This window comes from Dipteris shenzhenensis, chromosome 16, assembly GCF_047967505.1.
Source record: "Dipteris shenzhenensis isolate YYH24624 ecotype China chromosome 16, Dip_SZ_1.0, whole genome shotgun sequence".
Classification (NCBI taxonomy): Eukaryota; Viridiplantae; Streptophyta; class Polypodiopsida; order Gleicheniales; family Dipteridaceae; genus Dipteris; species Dipteris shenzhenensis.
The window spans coordinates 29,781,534-29,796,698 of record NC_141611.1 but is presented as its reverse complement, the minus strand read 5'-3'; the positions used below and the strand labels follow the sequence as shown (position 1 = coordinate 29,796,698).

General features: G+C 45.7%; 1 protein-coding gene across 1 annotated transcript in view; it reads right to left on the bottom strand.

Moving 5' to 3' along the window:
• PDR2 (phosphate deficiency response 2) overlaps window positions 1-15,165 on the bottom strand; it is a 97,753-nt gene that overhangs the window by 18,957 nt on the left and 63,631 nt on the right. The window contains exons 11-15 of the mRNA XM_087386901.1: window positions 5,909-6,091; window positions 5,778-5,828; window positions 5,570-5,695; window positions 5,311-5,390; window positions 4,849-4,957 (exon numbers count right to left, since the gene is read on the bottom strand). Of these exons, the coding sequence (XP_087243027.1) occupies window positions 4,849-4,957; window positions 5,311-5,390; window positions 5,570-5,695; window positions 5,778-5,828; window positions 5,909-6,091 (549 nt within the window). The remainder of the gene's footprint in view (window positions 1-4,848; window positions 4,958-5,310; window positions 5,391-5,569; window positions 5,696-5,777; window positions 5,829-5,908; window positions 6,092-15,165) is intronic.

The window sequence follows — 15,165 nt, the reverse complement described above, 5'->3', positions numbered from 1 at the left end:
TGGCAATCGGGATTCAAAAGCTACAGTTTCTTGAAAAAGGTTGCGAAGCATGCTGCTTCGACAAACAAAAGCGAACCAACTTCAGCAGAAGCACCTCTCGAGCACGAGGTATTCTTGATTTTATTCACACAGATGTATGAGGTTATGCCCAGACCCGCATCATCAATGATTCACTTTACTACTTGACTTTCATCGACGACTACCGCAGATATTGTTGGGTCTACTTTCTGAAAGAGAAATATGAAGTCTTTTCCAGATTTCAAGAATTCAAAGCCATGGTAGAAAACCAGACAGGCAGAAAGATCAAAGTCATGAGATCAGATAGAGGAGGTGAATACATGTCTTTAGCATTCATGAACTTTTACACAAGTCACGGCATTCGAAGATAATTCACTTGTGCAGATACTTCTCAACAGAACGCAAGAGCTGAAAGGAACAATGGTAATTTAGTAGAGAGTGCTAGAGCAATGCTTGCAACAACCAGTAGGTTATCTTGAACCAGGAAAGAAGAATCAGGTTTGTCATCTCAAAAAGAGTGTCTACGGCTTAAAGGAAGTGTACCCAGAAGTTAGTACAGTAGAATCGACAAGTATTTTGCTGATCTGGGATACCTGAAGTCCCTTATGAGGCTTGGACGGGTAGTAAGCCTCACGTTTCTCACATGAGAACTTTTGGATGCTTGGCCTATGCTCATGTGCATTCACAGACACGCACTAAGTTGGATGATAAAGCTGTCAAGTGCATTTTTATTGGGTATAGCTCAAAGAGCAAGGGCTACAGGCTGTACTAGACCCACACGGGCAAATGTTTTGTCAGTCGGGATGTTGTGTCTGATGAATCTACCACTATGCCTTTGCTGGGCTGTCAAAAACAGCCTGTTGTTGATGCCCTAGGTATTTTTGACAGCTTGATGCCTTTGTTTCCATCCGATGCTCAGGATGATGTTCCATCTGAGGTTGTATCTCCTCCATCTGTTGGTCATTTGCAGCCCCATGTGCAGCCAAATATTCAGCATGTTATGCCTCTCATTTTTGCACAAGGCTCTTGACCACGAAAGAGCTGAAATCTAGGAGCCCAAAAAGGTCCCCCGTTGGCTCCTTGACACATTAAAAGACAGCAAACAAGATACTCCTCTGCCATCCCGTACTAGAGCAGCTACTTCTCTGCCAGCCCGTACTAGAGCAGCTGTCCGGAAAAGAGCATACTAGTTTTGTTGCTTGTGCATTGGTTGCTACAGCATGCAATGAAGAGCCATTATGTCATCAAGATGCCTTTCAGAATGATTGTTGGTTGAAGGCTATGCAAGCTGAATGGGGCTCTATCCATCAGAATAACACTTGGGAGTTGTGTAATTTGCCTCCTGGCAAGAATGCCATTGGAACTAAGTGGGTTGATAAAATTAAACGGAAAGCTGATGGTTCAATGGACCATTACAAAGCCCGACTTGTTGCTAAGGGCTATGCTCAGCAGCAAGGCATTGACTTTGAGAAGACTTTTGCCCACTTTCATTGGGAGGTCCATCAGCTTGATATCAAGACACATTTCCTTCATGGGCATTTGTAGGAAGAGGTCTATGTTTCCCAACCTCCCAGCTTTGAGGTTGAAGGTTCTGAAAGTAAGGTATGCCGCTTGCAGAAAGCCTTTATGGCTTGAAGCAGGCGCCTCAGGCTTAGTACTCCAAGATTCATACTCATTTGCTCACACTTGGCTTTCAGAACAGTCCTACAAAGGCTACCCTTTACATCCCAAATGTGGGACAGATTTGCTGATTTTAGTCCTTTATGTGGATGACATGCTTATCACTGGGACACATGCTCAGCAAACTGCAGATTTTAAGCTTGATTTGCAGAAGGCATTTGCTATGTCTGATCTTGGTCTTTTGCATTACTATCTGGGCATCCAATTTGCTAGCAGTGAGGGGGGCATTTGTATGTCACAATCCAAATACATTGGACAGCTTTTGCAGCGTTTTCAGTTTGAGGATTGCAAGCTAGTATCCACACCATTAGAGCCTGGTTTTCACTTCTCTTCTAAGGATGGCAGCGATACATGTGATGTCACTCACTATCAACAGGCTGTTGGTTGTTTGATTTATTTATGCCATACGAGACCTGGTCTACAGTATGCTGCCTCACAGTTCAGCAGATATATGCACAGCCCATCTCTGCACCATTGGCATGCCCTGAACCATGTCTTCAGATGTCTCAAAGGCACTCAGCATTTAGGCCTTCTTTATGGGGCTGATACTTCACTTGTCATGCATGGATTCACTGATAGTGATTGGGGCTGGTTGTTCGGACACTCGTGTGCCACTTAGTGGCAACTGTTTCATGCTTGGTACTTCATGTGTTTCTTGGTTCAGCAAGAAGCAAGTACATTTGCTACTTCTAGCTGTGAAGCTGAGTACAGAGCAACCTTTACAACTACAGTGGAGTGTGTTTGGCTTCGGAAGCTACTTGCGGATCTTTATGCATGTCAGACTGCTCCTACCGTCATCTTCACTGATAGTCAGAGTGCTTTGGCTGTTGCACGGAATCCTGTTTTCCATGCTCTCACAAAGCATAGAGGTTCACTATCACTATGTCAGAGAGTGATTATCAGCAGGTGATATTTTTTGTCTTATGTTCCCACTAAAGACAACTTGGCATATCTTTTTACTAAGGCTCTACCTCGACCTAAGTTTGAGGCTTTTTGGCAAGCCTTAAACTTAGTACCTTTTGTAACTTGATTTCTTGTACTCTGTACAGTCATAGGTAGCTATATCCCTACAGGATGAACATGTGCAACCATGACATTAGATATTCAAGTATCCTGAGCCATGTCCAGGATACTTCAGCCCATACCATGGAGGGGGATTTGTAGGCCATTCTATGAGCTATCCATAGGTGCCACTTATTCCTTGTTATGTGCCATGTAGGCCTAGTTATAGTCAGTTAAGACTATTGGTACAATTAGTACATGCCACTTATTCCCTGGTATGTGCCATGTAGGCCTAGTTATAGTTAGTTAGGACTATTGGTGCAATTAGTACATGTACCACCTAGGTCAATTAGGACACTTAGTCCTGTTAGGGCATTTTGCCCTAGGGTTATGTCATATTGGCTTTCTCTTGAGCCTCCACTTGTTGCAGCATTTTAAATACAACATCTCATTTTTCTCCTTCTCACCTCCATTTTTTGGCTTCCATTGCTTGCCATAGCCAACACAACCAAAGAAAAGTGAGGATCCTCGATACTTTCAAGAGAAGAAGGCATTACTGATGAGAAGCTACTAGAGGCTCTCAAGGCCCTCCGAGTATAGCAATGTCCAAGGAAACATGGCCTTTCTCTGATGTTATTCTACAACTTTTGGGAGCACTTAGGCATGTCCGCTTGGTTTTTCAAGAAATCTCCAATTCTACACACTTGCCTCAGACCCTTGCAGGTGGATGGATTCGATTTTGATCCCAAAAGTGGGAGACAAGGCAAACATTTGACAATGACACCCGATCACTCCCCTAGGCACCGAAAACAAGATCTTAGCTAAGGTCTTGAGCTTGCGACTATGGCCTAACCTTCTAAACATCATCCATGACACGCAACCAAGGGAGAAGCATTCTGGACAATATCTCACGCTACTGAGTGGGCACGCTAGGAGTCTTAGCACCTTGTCATTCCCAGAGACTAGGATAAGTCTAAACCCAAAAATGATGCAAACCACCTAGAGCTAGCTAAGGTACATATGCAAAGGAGATAGAGTGATCTAAATATTAAATATGTCAAACCATTTGCTACCCAACAGAATGCAATGTCAAATTTTCAAAGCGTAACCAAAGGAAGTTGGTACCATCAAGTACATATAGTTAACCGGAGCCTATATATATCTAGATGAAACCAAGAACATTCCCAAACTCATCCTCTAAAAACACAACATAGTGCAGTATCAATCTCACAATAGTCACTCATAAGATTGAAAACCATAAACTCCATCACGCATAGTAGGGGACTAGCTACTATAACATCCCCACCGACGTCATCAGCGCCCATTAGTGGGTGTGGACCATAGTATAAAAACATGCTCTCACACATACAAATCCACACACCCACACATACTTGAGTATCCATTTATACAAACCGGAGCCTAAAGTATTTCATTATAAGCTACTAGACTTGAACTATGCGAACCTAGTTGAAAGGTGAGTTGTCTTTCTTTTCACAAGTTTAATTGAAAGCTCCTCTTTTTGCAAACAAAAAGGGTTACCTATCTCCCCTTCGTGTATACTTTTCCGAGGTGTTACAAAAATACAACCAAGCATACCAAGAGCAACTATCCTCATTGAGCTCTAGTAGCAAAGCACTAGTGCTTCTGCAAAGCTTTCATGGAAAGCACTGAAGGTTCAGCTATCATGCATAAATGGCTTGATAGCATAGAGTCCTCATCCACAAATGTGGAGGCTTTGCCTAGTATGAATCACAATACATTCTACAAAGTCAAATATTGAAGTATCTCACATTGATACAATTCATTAAACTATAATTTTTGACACGTTGCAACAAGACTATTAAGAAAAAGATCAATCCTATACATATGTTAACACTTAATAAAAACTACGACTACCAAGGACCCATGTAATCACCCTACTATCTATGAAAACATCGTGCTCGTATTCAAAGAAATGCATGAAAATCACAGAAGTAATTACAAAGATTAGCTTTGCAAAGAAAGCTGCCAAATGGGTGACAACTATCTGCAAAACATTACTAGAAAGACACACATCTTGATAGCATATACAGAAAAATTATGTAGCTTTTTTGAAGAGAAGCCTGGAAAATTGTAATGGAAAATTGAAGTGTGCATCCCTCACAATACCTTGACAAAAGAATAATATAGATCCTGTACTCTCACCACAGTAGACATTCTCTTCAAGTGCGAAGCAAAATGATGTCGTTGCAAAATTTGCACTGGCTGAAAATTACCCCTGCAAAAGCAGTCCTTGTGTGAGTGATAGCCTTTATGAAATGATAATTTCAAAACAGATTTTTCTTTGATTGGAATTCTATTGAAAGTATTCAACAAAAGTATCTTTTCAATGGAATCCTATTGGTTGCATTTGACCAAAATAGTGATCTGAGTAAAATATATGCTTTTAACAATTACTCAAGATTGCATTTGTATAAATTTGGGCATTTAACACATGCTGCAAAACAAAAGTTCACATGTGCCTTGAGTCTTCTAAGGAGATATTTACCAGCACAGAAATTACTGCATCATGTGGACTTCAAATTCTACTAAAAAATACGTGTCGATCTGAACATGCATGACAGCACTTACTTGCGTGGAACGGCCTTCTCATCAGAAGTATAAGCCCAATCTACTCCCTTCAAAGCTGCTTTCTCTAGAGGATCACCAACCTGCCAAAAATTGGTCAGAAAAAGTGATTATCAGACATAAAGAAATCTGCAACTAGTCTGTTATAACATAAAAAGCCACTCACTATGCATTCCATCTCACAAATCAACATCATGCCCCTACTCTAATCTTGCCCTTACTAATACATAGCAAGAAAAGAACTTAAATTTGAGAACATTACAAGTTTGTTGTCCACAAAAACGAGAGCATGACAAGCAGCCAACACTTGCACAGCCTGCTCAGGAAGCTTGCTAGAATCTGTTTCAAGCTGTTCACTCCCATTCAAAGAAACAACACCGCGAAACTCCTGTTTCAAAAAATGAACATTCGATCAACAAGATGGAAGCACTTTAAATAAGACTGATATGTTTAATTCAAAGTTGGCGTACCATATCGTCACTTGTCAGAGTTCCTGTCTTGTCAAAGCAACACACATCAACCTGTTGAAAAGGACAACTGACTCCTGAGATAACGAGCAAGCAGAACCTAACTTCAGGCCAAAAAAGGCTTGGGATCAAACCTTCCCAGCAAATGGTATTCGAAATGGTTCTGTACAGTATATTCCTTTCCTTGCTAAAGCAATCAGCGAAGTATTAACAGCAATTGAAAGCTCCATTGGTAATTCAGGTGGTATGACAGAGGTTATGATAAGAGAACAATTCAGAAAAAGTTTATATTTGCTCCGTGATGGATCTTCCAAACCCTGCAAAAAGAATTTACAAAGAAACGTGTGAGATGGCAGCATGTACTCCTAAGATGCCCAGCCTATGCACAGAAAGATATGCTGACAACAGAGGCAGCCTGGAAATTCTGCTAGAGCACCTAGCTACAAAGCTAGGGAGTTATCTAAAAGAAGTTTTGTAACACCGCAACAAGATACTTGGAACAGCACACAAGCTAGCGCATCAAGTACTAACTATGTAGTAAGTCTATAATATTTTCCTTCACCGGATGTAAAAGATCCTGAATGTCTCAAATCCCATAGATCCTGAAGAAGAGGACTTTGATAGAACCATATCATCTCTCTCTCTCTCTCTCTCTCTCTCTCTCTCTCAACATGTCCCAGACAGCCATGCACAGCGAGCATTTCACCCTAGGAGAGTTACCGGTGATGGTGGTTGCATCCTACACATACTTGAGGGTCCTTTTCTAGGCCTGATCTTCATGATGCAACCAGCACTACAAAACTGACTGAGTAGGGGTACACTACATTGGCCAGACTCGAGCGACAATGCTTCATTCTCACTTCCAGGACTCCCAAACCAAAAAACTTCTCTTTGACTCGGTCCGATCAGCAGGTATGCATGGCAGCCCTTTTTGGGGGCCAGACCTATTAGAGACAGAGTGGGATCAAGTTGAGAGGCTTCAGGTTCACATGCTCTCACAGATGATTCGCAGTAAGCCCTCAGCCCCACATCGGATAGTCCTGGCTGAGTTCGGAGCATCCCCACTACACCTTGATGTGGCGTTTCAGGTTGTCACGTTATCCCTGCTACACCTTGATGTGCCAACACAAGGAGACCCTGCTCCGACGACAGATTAGAGAGCAGCAGGGGGTGACTAGACCACAGGATACAAATGCTGATCAGACACAGCGGTAGGTCACAGATTTCTATGTCTTTGAGTCAGCCCCAAGACACAGTGGGATGGAGGAGGAGGAGCTAGCCGATAATCGGGCAGTCTGGATTTCTGAGAGAGGGGTGCAGAGGCCACTCGCAACACGGAGAGCGACCAGAGCACCCTCTATTGAGGTCAGACCTATTACAGCTTTCCTCAGAGGAGACCGCCCAAGACAACAGGTCACTCTGAACATAGCTCAACGAGTTTAGAGATCGAGAAGACCAAGCCCCCCTCCACCACCACAGCATAAGACAGCCCGACAGACGTAGATTTGAGACATTTTCATTGCTCATAGGCGTGCCATCACAGTACCGGGTTTCGGATTCTGAGTTCCAATTCCAATCTCAGCCTACCTCAAATAGCATGTGATCTTTTGCTTCAGCTATTGAGTTTCTTTTTTTTTTTTTTTTTCAGCGTAGTGCTCAGCAAGGGCCTTCGGGTGCCCTTTGCTCCAGCCCTTTGTGGCTTGTATGAGTTATGGTGTGTTTTGCACTTTGTCCCATAGGCCTGCAAGGCTTTCCGAGGACGTTAATATGTCTTTCTTTCTTTCTTTCTACCGCATCAAACAGTATGGCTCTTGCACCACAGGGCAACACAGGTTTCCTTGGTTGGCCTTGCCCTCATCCACCGCACCGGCGGCAAAAGGCAATCAAAGGTGTTGGTATGCATGCACATGTAGATGGTTTGAGAGCTTGGGACTACACATAGACAGGTTAGCTCTCTTCCAATACAACATCGAGGCCCCCTCCATCCCACTTACATACCATGACGTGAACCAGGTCATCCGAGAGATCTCCTACTGACACACTTTTAGGACTTGGTTGGCACCTCGGGAGCTCCCTGTCAAGCTCAGCTTCTACAAAGACCACTACCTGCAGATTTCGGCAGAGGGATTCATCAATCCACCAGGATACACACGGATCCACCTCCCACACTCCTTGACGACATCGGTTGGACAGTTCCATGTTTTGTCACACCGCCTCCGTATTGAGAGTGGTGAAGCGGAGGGCAAACCCAAAGAGGCTCGCATCTGCGCTCCATGCGATCATCGAGAGATCGAGTCAAAGGAGCACTTCGGCTTCAGATGCCCCATGTACTATGAAATCCGACGTCACTATCACTGCCTCTTCAGGGATGGTTTTGGATCCCTATCTAGTCTCCTCTCCTACCCAGATCAAAGATGCTTGGCACTCTTCATTCATGAGGCCATCCGACACAAGGAGTCGTTACTCTCAACACGTAGGCGAGATCAGAGTACACGGCTAGACTCCTCTCAAAGCATGATCACTGAGTCTTTCCAGCCAGATACCTAACAGCAAGACTTACAGAGACAATGGACGCGCGGACCCGAGCCAGAGATACACCAGACTCGCCAGTGAACCAAGGCACATAAAATATTAGAGGACCTTCCCTCCATGCTTACTAGACCAAAGACGCGACCCACAGGGGTGATAGTGGCACTTATTCGCTGCAAGGCCATAACCCTGAGACCACAACGGGTCACGCATGAGCGAAGGGTACCAAGATGTTTTGGGAGATGATCTCACAAGAGCATCGGAGGAAGGTAGTGGGCTGCATACAATGATAATTGATTATCGTGAGAGAGCAAAAAGGGAAGAAGGGGAGCTGGACAGCACATGACAATATCGGGCTCATGGGAGGGGGGCGAAGAGTATGGCAGTGTGGAACTGTAATACTGAGACACATGAGAGCCCATTGAGAGGGCTGCCGAGAGTGATAGGATACAACTAGGAGTCAGCTCATAGGAGAGAGAAGAGGAGAGAGAGAGAGCAATGTCCCTCCACCCCACTTGGCAATGATCTCTCCTATCTGTCATTCAACATATCGACCACCACACCAGCCAAGGGATGAGACCTGCCGACCCCCACCCATGTTCAGATGCACTTTGACCATGTCCTTAATGCTGTCTATATGAGCCACATGTCCCATGATCTACCGACCTCCCACAAAATTCCCACTTGACTTTGGATATCTTCCTTCGACCAAGTTCACCGCTCCATAGAAAATTTTTGAATAGAGAATTGATCTGATCTAACCCCTTCTTGGAAGGATACCAGCATGAGAAGATGAACTAAAGTTGGATAAATAAAATGATTGAGAACAAAGGAGGTTTGGAGATAGTGAATAAAGAGAGATTCTATACCAGATTCATGGGCCAATGGTTGCTTAAGGCCCTAATGATAAAGAGTCTATCTGGTCTACTTTGGTAAGAAGAAACCTAACCAAAATAAAGCCTCTTAGATGTAAACACTGAAAGTACTTTTTGTAATTATTGCCTTTTTGGGTTCAAAACCTTGTACTTCAAATGGGTTGGGGCTTTGGAAAGCAATGTGGAAAGCATGGGAAACAATTAGACCACATTTTCTATGGAAGGTTTTCTCCTAAAAAGCAGGGACCTTCATGAGTAGAGACTCAATCTTGTTCTCTACCATTGAAGAGATTTACCTCTAAAGGATGCCTCCCTAAAAGGGGTTGTTCATCTCAACAAAAAGGGTTTAAGGTGTTAACCAGAGTTATGGGATAGGAAGAACTAGAGATGTATTGATAATAGAGATTTGTTGAGAATTTTAAACTAAATTGTTTTGATCTAATGCAACTATAGGAAATGAAAAACCTTTGGGTTAAAGATACTCTCGCATAGATCGGTGGTAGATATCAAAGGTTCAAGCTGCCGCCGCCAGACCTTTCCCAACGACTAGATCTACAACATGGCCCCTAGCTGGGAAGATGCCCCAGAAACCCATAGTTTGATGATGAGTGCCGAGAAATGAGATCTCACCTTTGGGACACCTTACAACGCGTGAGGCGCAGCGGATATCACGACGCTTGACACGCCATAAGAAACGTGCTTACAATACGATGGATGAAATGATAAGTTCTTTTCGAGGAGGGGATCCCACTATTGCATGGGGGCTTCTCTTTGAGGGTAAGCCACCATCCCCATCAGATATCCAAGCGTCTGGCTCACACAGGCAACCTCACTCTACGATGTCTCGATCCACACACAACCTGATATGTTTTCTCTACCCAAGCCCACCACATCCATCCTTTTTACTATACAGACCATTCAAGCTGTACTGCGCCGGCTCCACAACCGGAAAGAGTAGGACCGTGAGGGTCGCGGACTAAGTACTTTGCACATGGGCAGGACATTTTGGCTCCAATCTTGGTGCATATGTTCAACCATGCAGTATGCCATGGCTCCCCCCTACTTGGAGTACCACCACCATTGTCAAAGCTGGGGATCCCATGGACACGACCAAGGGACCCCATGGACACAAGGAACTACCACACCCTCATGATTGGCCACACACTGGCCAAGATCTATTTATCGGTACTAGAGAGAGAGAGAGATCAGCTCTTTACACAGAGGCACATGGGCAGCTAGCTTGGGAACAAGCTCGTTTCCAGAGGCAGCATTCCACTCTTGACCACATCTTTACCCAACGGGCTGTCTCCGAGGAGGTGAGATCAAGATCCCTGAAAGTTTATGCCTGCTTTGTAAGCTTTGAAAAGGTCTTTGACATAGTCCCACGGGCACGCATGATTAGGGGCCTCCAGGAGATGCGGATCTCAAGGGACATGATCTGGGGATGATGAGCCTATATGAGTCAGTCAAAGGAACAGTACGAGCCCCTGGAGGCCTGTCGGATTGGATTGAGAACATGATCGGAGTGAAGCAATGCCCCCTCTCACCAACCCTCTTTGATGAGATCATGAGTTTCATTGATCACCTAAGGTATCTCTTCAACGGTAGGCCTATGACACACCTAGAGGCCCTAGAGGCGTTTTGCAAAGAGAGACACCTAACAGTCACCCTTGGAAAGACCAAGGTTATGATCTTCAACACCTCATGGGCAATACTTCATCGACACAGCTTCACTTACCGAGAGGAGCCGGTTTGGGATCGTAAAGTCATACACCCACTCTTCGTGGGACCAATTTTCACGATGACTCATGCAGCCAAGGCATGAATCACACATGTGCAAGGAGCTTTGGCTCGACTAAAGAGACGGTGCTTTCAGGCACACTTCAAGGACCCTCCAACAAAGGGATGTCTATTTGATATATTTGTGAGGCCGACAGCCATGTATATGCAACACCCTTCTGAAGAGTGACCTGTTGGCACAAATTGGCAGAGATTCGAGAGACTACAGGTGATTATGGGATACAAGATGATTTGGAGTAAGCCCTTGGTCCCCCATCAGATCATACAAGCAAAATTCGCTATGACACCACTCTAAATCGATGCCATCTTCAGATTACAAACAGTGACATATCTTCACAGGGTTTGGGCCTTGCCTAGCTGGAGATTACCAAGGTTGGCACTAGATCATCCAGACGACTAGTCCAGAGTGGGGTTAGCACAGCCCAGTACACACGCATATCTAGATGGTTTGTCAATCAAGGGCAGATGGACTATCTCCCCCCCTTCTAATATAGCTTGGATGCCCCATCCCTCTGAATACCATGAGATAAGATCAACCGTATCATATGGTATCCAGCTCTAGACATCACAGACATGGGAGGAGAACTAGGATTTTCCCCCAAAAACCAATTCTATCGAGACCACTTCCTAAGTGTATAAGAGGATGTAGTGATTATCAGACCCCAGTTTCTAGAGGATAGACCGGTTTCGCACACATTGAGAATTGCCATCGAACAAATGCGGGTTTCGCATGCATTGAGAATCACCATCAAACAGATGGCAGGTTATGCACAATGACAGAGGTGGAGACAGAGCACTTCCTCTGTACTTGCCCCGTCTACTATGAGATCCAAAGACAAAACCCTTGTCTCTTTTAGAAGGGTCATGGTTGGGGCCACTCGCCCAGTTGTTCCACTTCCATGACTAGTTCTACATTGGTCTCCTTTTCATGGAGATGCAGCCACACACAGAGATCTTACTACAGCAGATCAAACAGCAGGAGGTGACAGTACCACAGAAGACAGATCGTGCACAGCAACATGTCATCGACTTCTATGCATTCAAGTCCGACCCAACACACAATGGAGTAGAGGAGGAGGTAGTCGACGAGGGTAGCATGGATCAACAAGAAGAGACGACGCAGAGTGGTGGAACCAGAGACACAGAGATCACACACGATGCACAAGTTGACTAGAGCGTGCACAATAGAGATCCATCCCATCCTTGGCCTAACTCAAAGGTGATCGTCCGAGTCAGGGTGCCACTCTTAATATTACCCACTGGATACAGAGATCACGGAGACCACGCCCAGACACGATTACGAGACATCTTTGAATCTCATTGGAGCCGCACATGGCACCTGGACATGTATTTGAAGTACTAGCTTTGAGTGTTTGAGTTTTTTTTAGATTATTAGTTTAGCACTTAGCAAGGGCCTGAGCAAGCCCACAATGGCTTGTGGTGAGTTACTTTCATGATTGTACTTCTACAGACGCTTAAGAATGCACTAGCTTTGAGTGTTTGAATTTTTGGCCTGCCCCTAGGGGCATTGGCCTAATTAATGGTGTTTCTCTAAGAAGCTAAATTTCTATTTATGGCCTCATCATTCCCCCCCCCCCTTCTCTCTCTCTCTCTCTCTCTCTCTCTCTCTCTCTCTCTCTCTCTCTCTCAACGTGAAGCCAAATTTCAATTTATGGCCCCATCATTTTCCCTCCGCTCCTGCTCGCTACTGCCCCACCCCTCCGCTCCTGCTCGCCCCTCTCGCCCTGCTCTCTCCGCCTTAATCGCCCTTCCGGTCCTGCTCTGCCCGCCCCTCCGCTCCTACTCCGCCCACCCGTACACCCTCATGTTTCACCCGCCCCTCCGCTCCCGACCCGCTGCTGCCCCGCAAGCAGCTTCCGCTCTTGGCCCGCTGCTCCGCCCTCCCCACGCTTGGCCTGCTGCTCAGCCCCAGCCCGCCCCACATCCGTGCAGCCCACCACGCTGCTGAGCTCTCCCACTCCACACACCCCGCGCAGCTCCTTGCCGTCCACTGGAGCTGCCCCCCGTGCTGCCCGCTGCCCCCGCAGCCCGTCCGCCCCTGCCTGCCTCTTGCGCCGCCTCTCCTCCACCTTTTCATAGCCCCTCCCTCCCGCCCTCCTTCACCTCTCCACCTCCGGCTGCCCTCAACATTGCAGCTCCTCCTTCGCCTCTCCATCCTCATCCACCTCCAACTACCCTACCTCCCTCATCCTGGGTGTGCTTCCCACCATGGGGGGGAGCCTGTGCTCCCACTCCCGATCGCACACTAAAACCTGCATCAAGGGGACACGAATCAGTCCAAGGCAATGGCAAAAGCCCAGAAAGAGACGGATAAAGCCAAGAAAGACGACAACAACAAAAAAACAACAACAGACAATTGAAACTTGAGGATGTGAACACGCACGTCAACCGAAGTGGACTCGGGGTTGACAGCAAAGCAAAGGCGGGGCCCACCTCAGCCTCAGCTTCAGCCTCTATCCCTACTCCGACTTCAGCCCCCGCTTCAATTTCAGTTCCAGCCTCAACTCCCTCTATCTCTACTTCGACCTCAGCCCCCGCTTCAGTCTTAGTTCCAATTCCAGTCTCAGCTCCCTCTACATCCTCGCTCTCGACTTCAGCTTCCACTTCAGCACTAGTTTCAGCTACAGCCTCTACATCCCCAGCTACGGCTACAGCCACTATCAGTCTCATGCCCGTGGTGCCAATTGCTTCCTTCCCTTCCTCTCCTGTTATAGCTCTCGCACCACTCATGACACCTACTTCGGAGGTGTCATACACTGCTCCACATTACGCTTCACTCTCCCCAGGAATAATGGCTTGTCTATTAGCACGACTTTGCTCTTCCTGCAAAAGCAAAGTGACTAGCTGATCAAAAGAGTAGTGGTCTGGATTACCCATGGCCACTAATCGAAGGGTTGTAGCAAATCCTTTATATGTATCTGGCAGTCCATTCAATGTGGTACTGACAAGCTGAGAATTTGGCACCACCTCATCAATATTGGCAAGTTGTTCCATGAGGTCCTTGACCTTTGTCAGGTATGCATCCATAGAGTCACCTTCATTCATACTGACTTCCTGCAATTGCCTTCTTAAATATGCAACACGTGCCTCATTGCAAATCTGATAAAGAGAAGCCAATTTGTCCCAAGCATCCTTTGCTGCCTGCAAGATCGGATGTGTGGAATAATGATTCTCTCGCATGATAAAGCAATACAAGAATGTGCATTTGCATCTCTTGCATCCCATCTTGATTGTTCTTGAGTTGGGGGAGCAGCAGCAGGGGTGCTAGAAGATAAGGCATCAGGAATAGTACCCTCTGCAGAGGGACCAGCAGTAGGAGCAGCCACTGTAGCATTGGCTGGCCTCGTATTCAACCCCAGAAACAATATTCCAAAAATGCCTTGCAACAAGAATATGTTTCATGAGATAAGACCACATCGTATAGTTGGTCCCATCCAATTTATCATCTTCACAAAGAATACCAAATAAGTCATGATTGTTCCCAGCCATTGTAAATAGTACTGATAGAAATGCACTAACAAAGTGACCAAAGGATAGCCTCAAGGCTTTAAACTGCAAAAATATGTCTTACTGTCCCAAATACCTGTGAACCAACAATAGATAGGAACAGAGATACCAGCTGAAATTGAGCTCCCAACACAAAAGCCCCAAATTTTGTTGGCCTGAGTGATGACGTGGCACAATGTGACAGTCCTGAACCTGAATTTTACTGAAACCTTCAATTTTTAGAAGGATTTCAGTTGTCAACCTTGTCCAAAGTGTTGTATTGACAGGTTGAAGGTCCAAATGTCAAAAGCCGTAAATTTTCCTGTTGGAAATTAGGATTTGACAGTAAAAATTGTCAAAAAATAGTAAGAGACAGCAAATGTTGCTTGTAAATCAGCTTCTGGTCCCCTGAACTTAAGGCTGAGACCCAAAAGACCTCTGTAGGTAGAATATGACAGACCACGGTGCTGCTGCAGCAAGTTGAAGTGCAAAAGGCGGCTGGAGCAAAGCTGGAACAACCCTCAAACACCTCGAAATGAGTGCGTGGCTGCAAGTGTCTCCTGTGAAGGGCTCTGGACAGGTCGCGACAGCAGGACGCCTCCTGCAAATGACTCTAGAGAGGTCGCGGGAGCTGGGCGCCTGGATCTGAGTCTGGTTGAAGTGATCTGCAGCACAAAAAA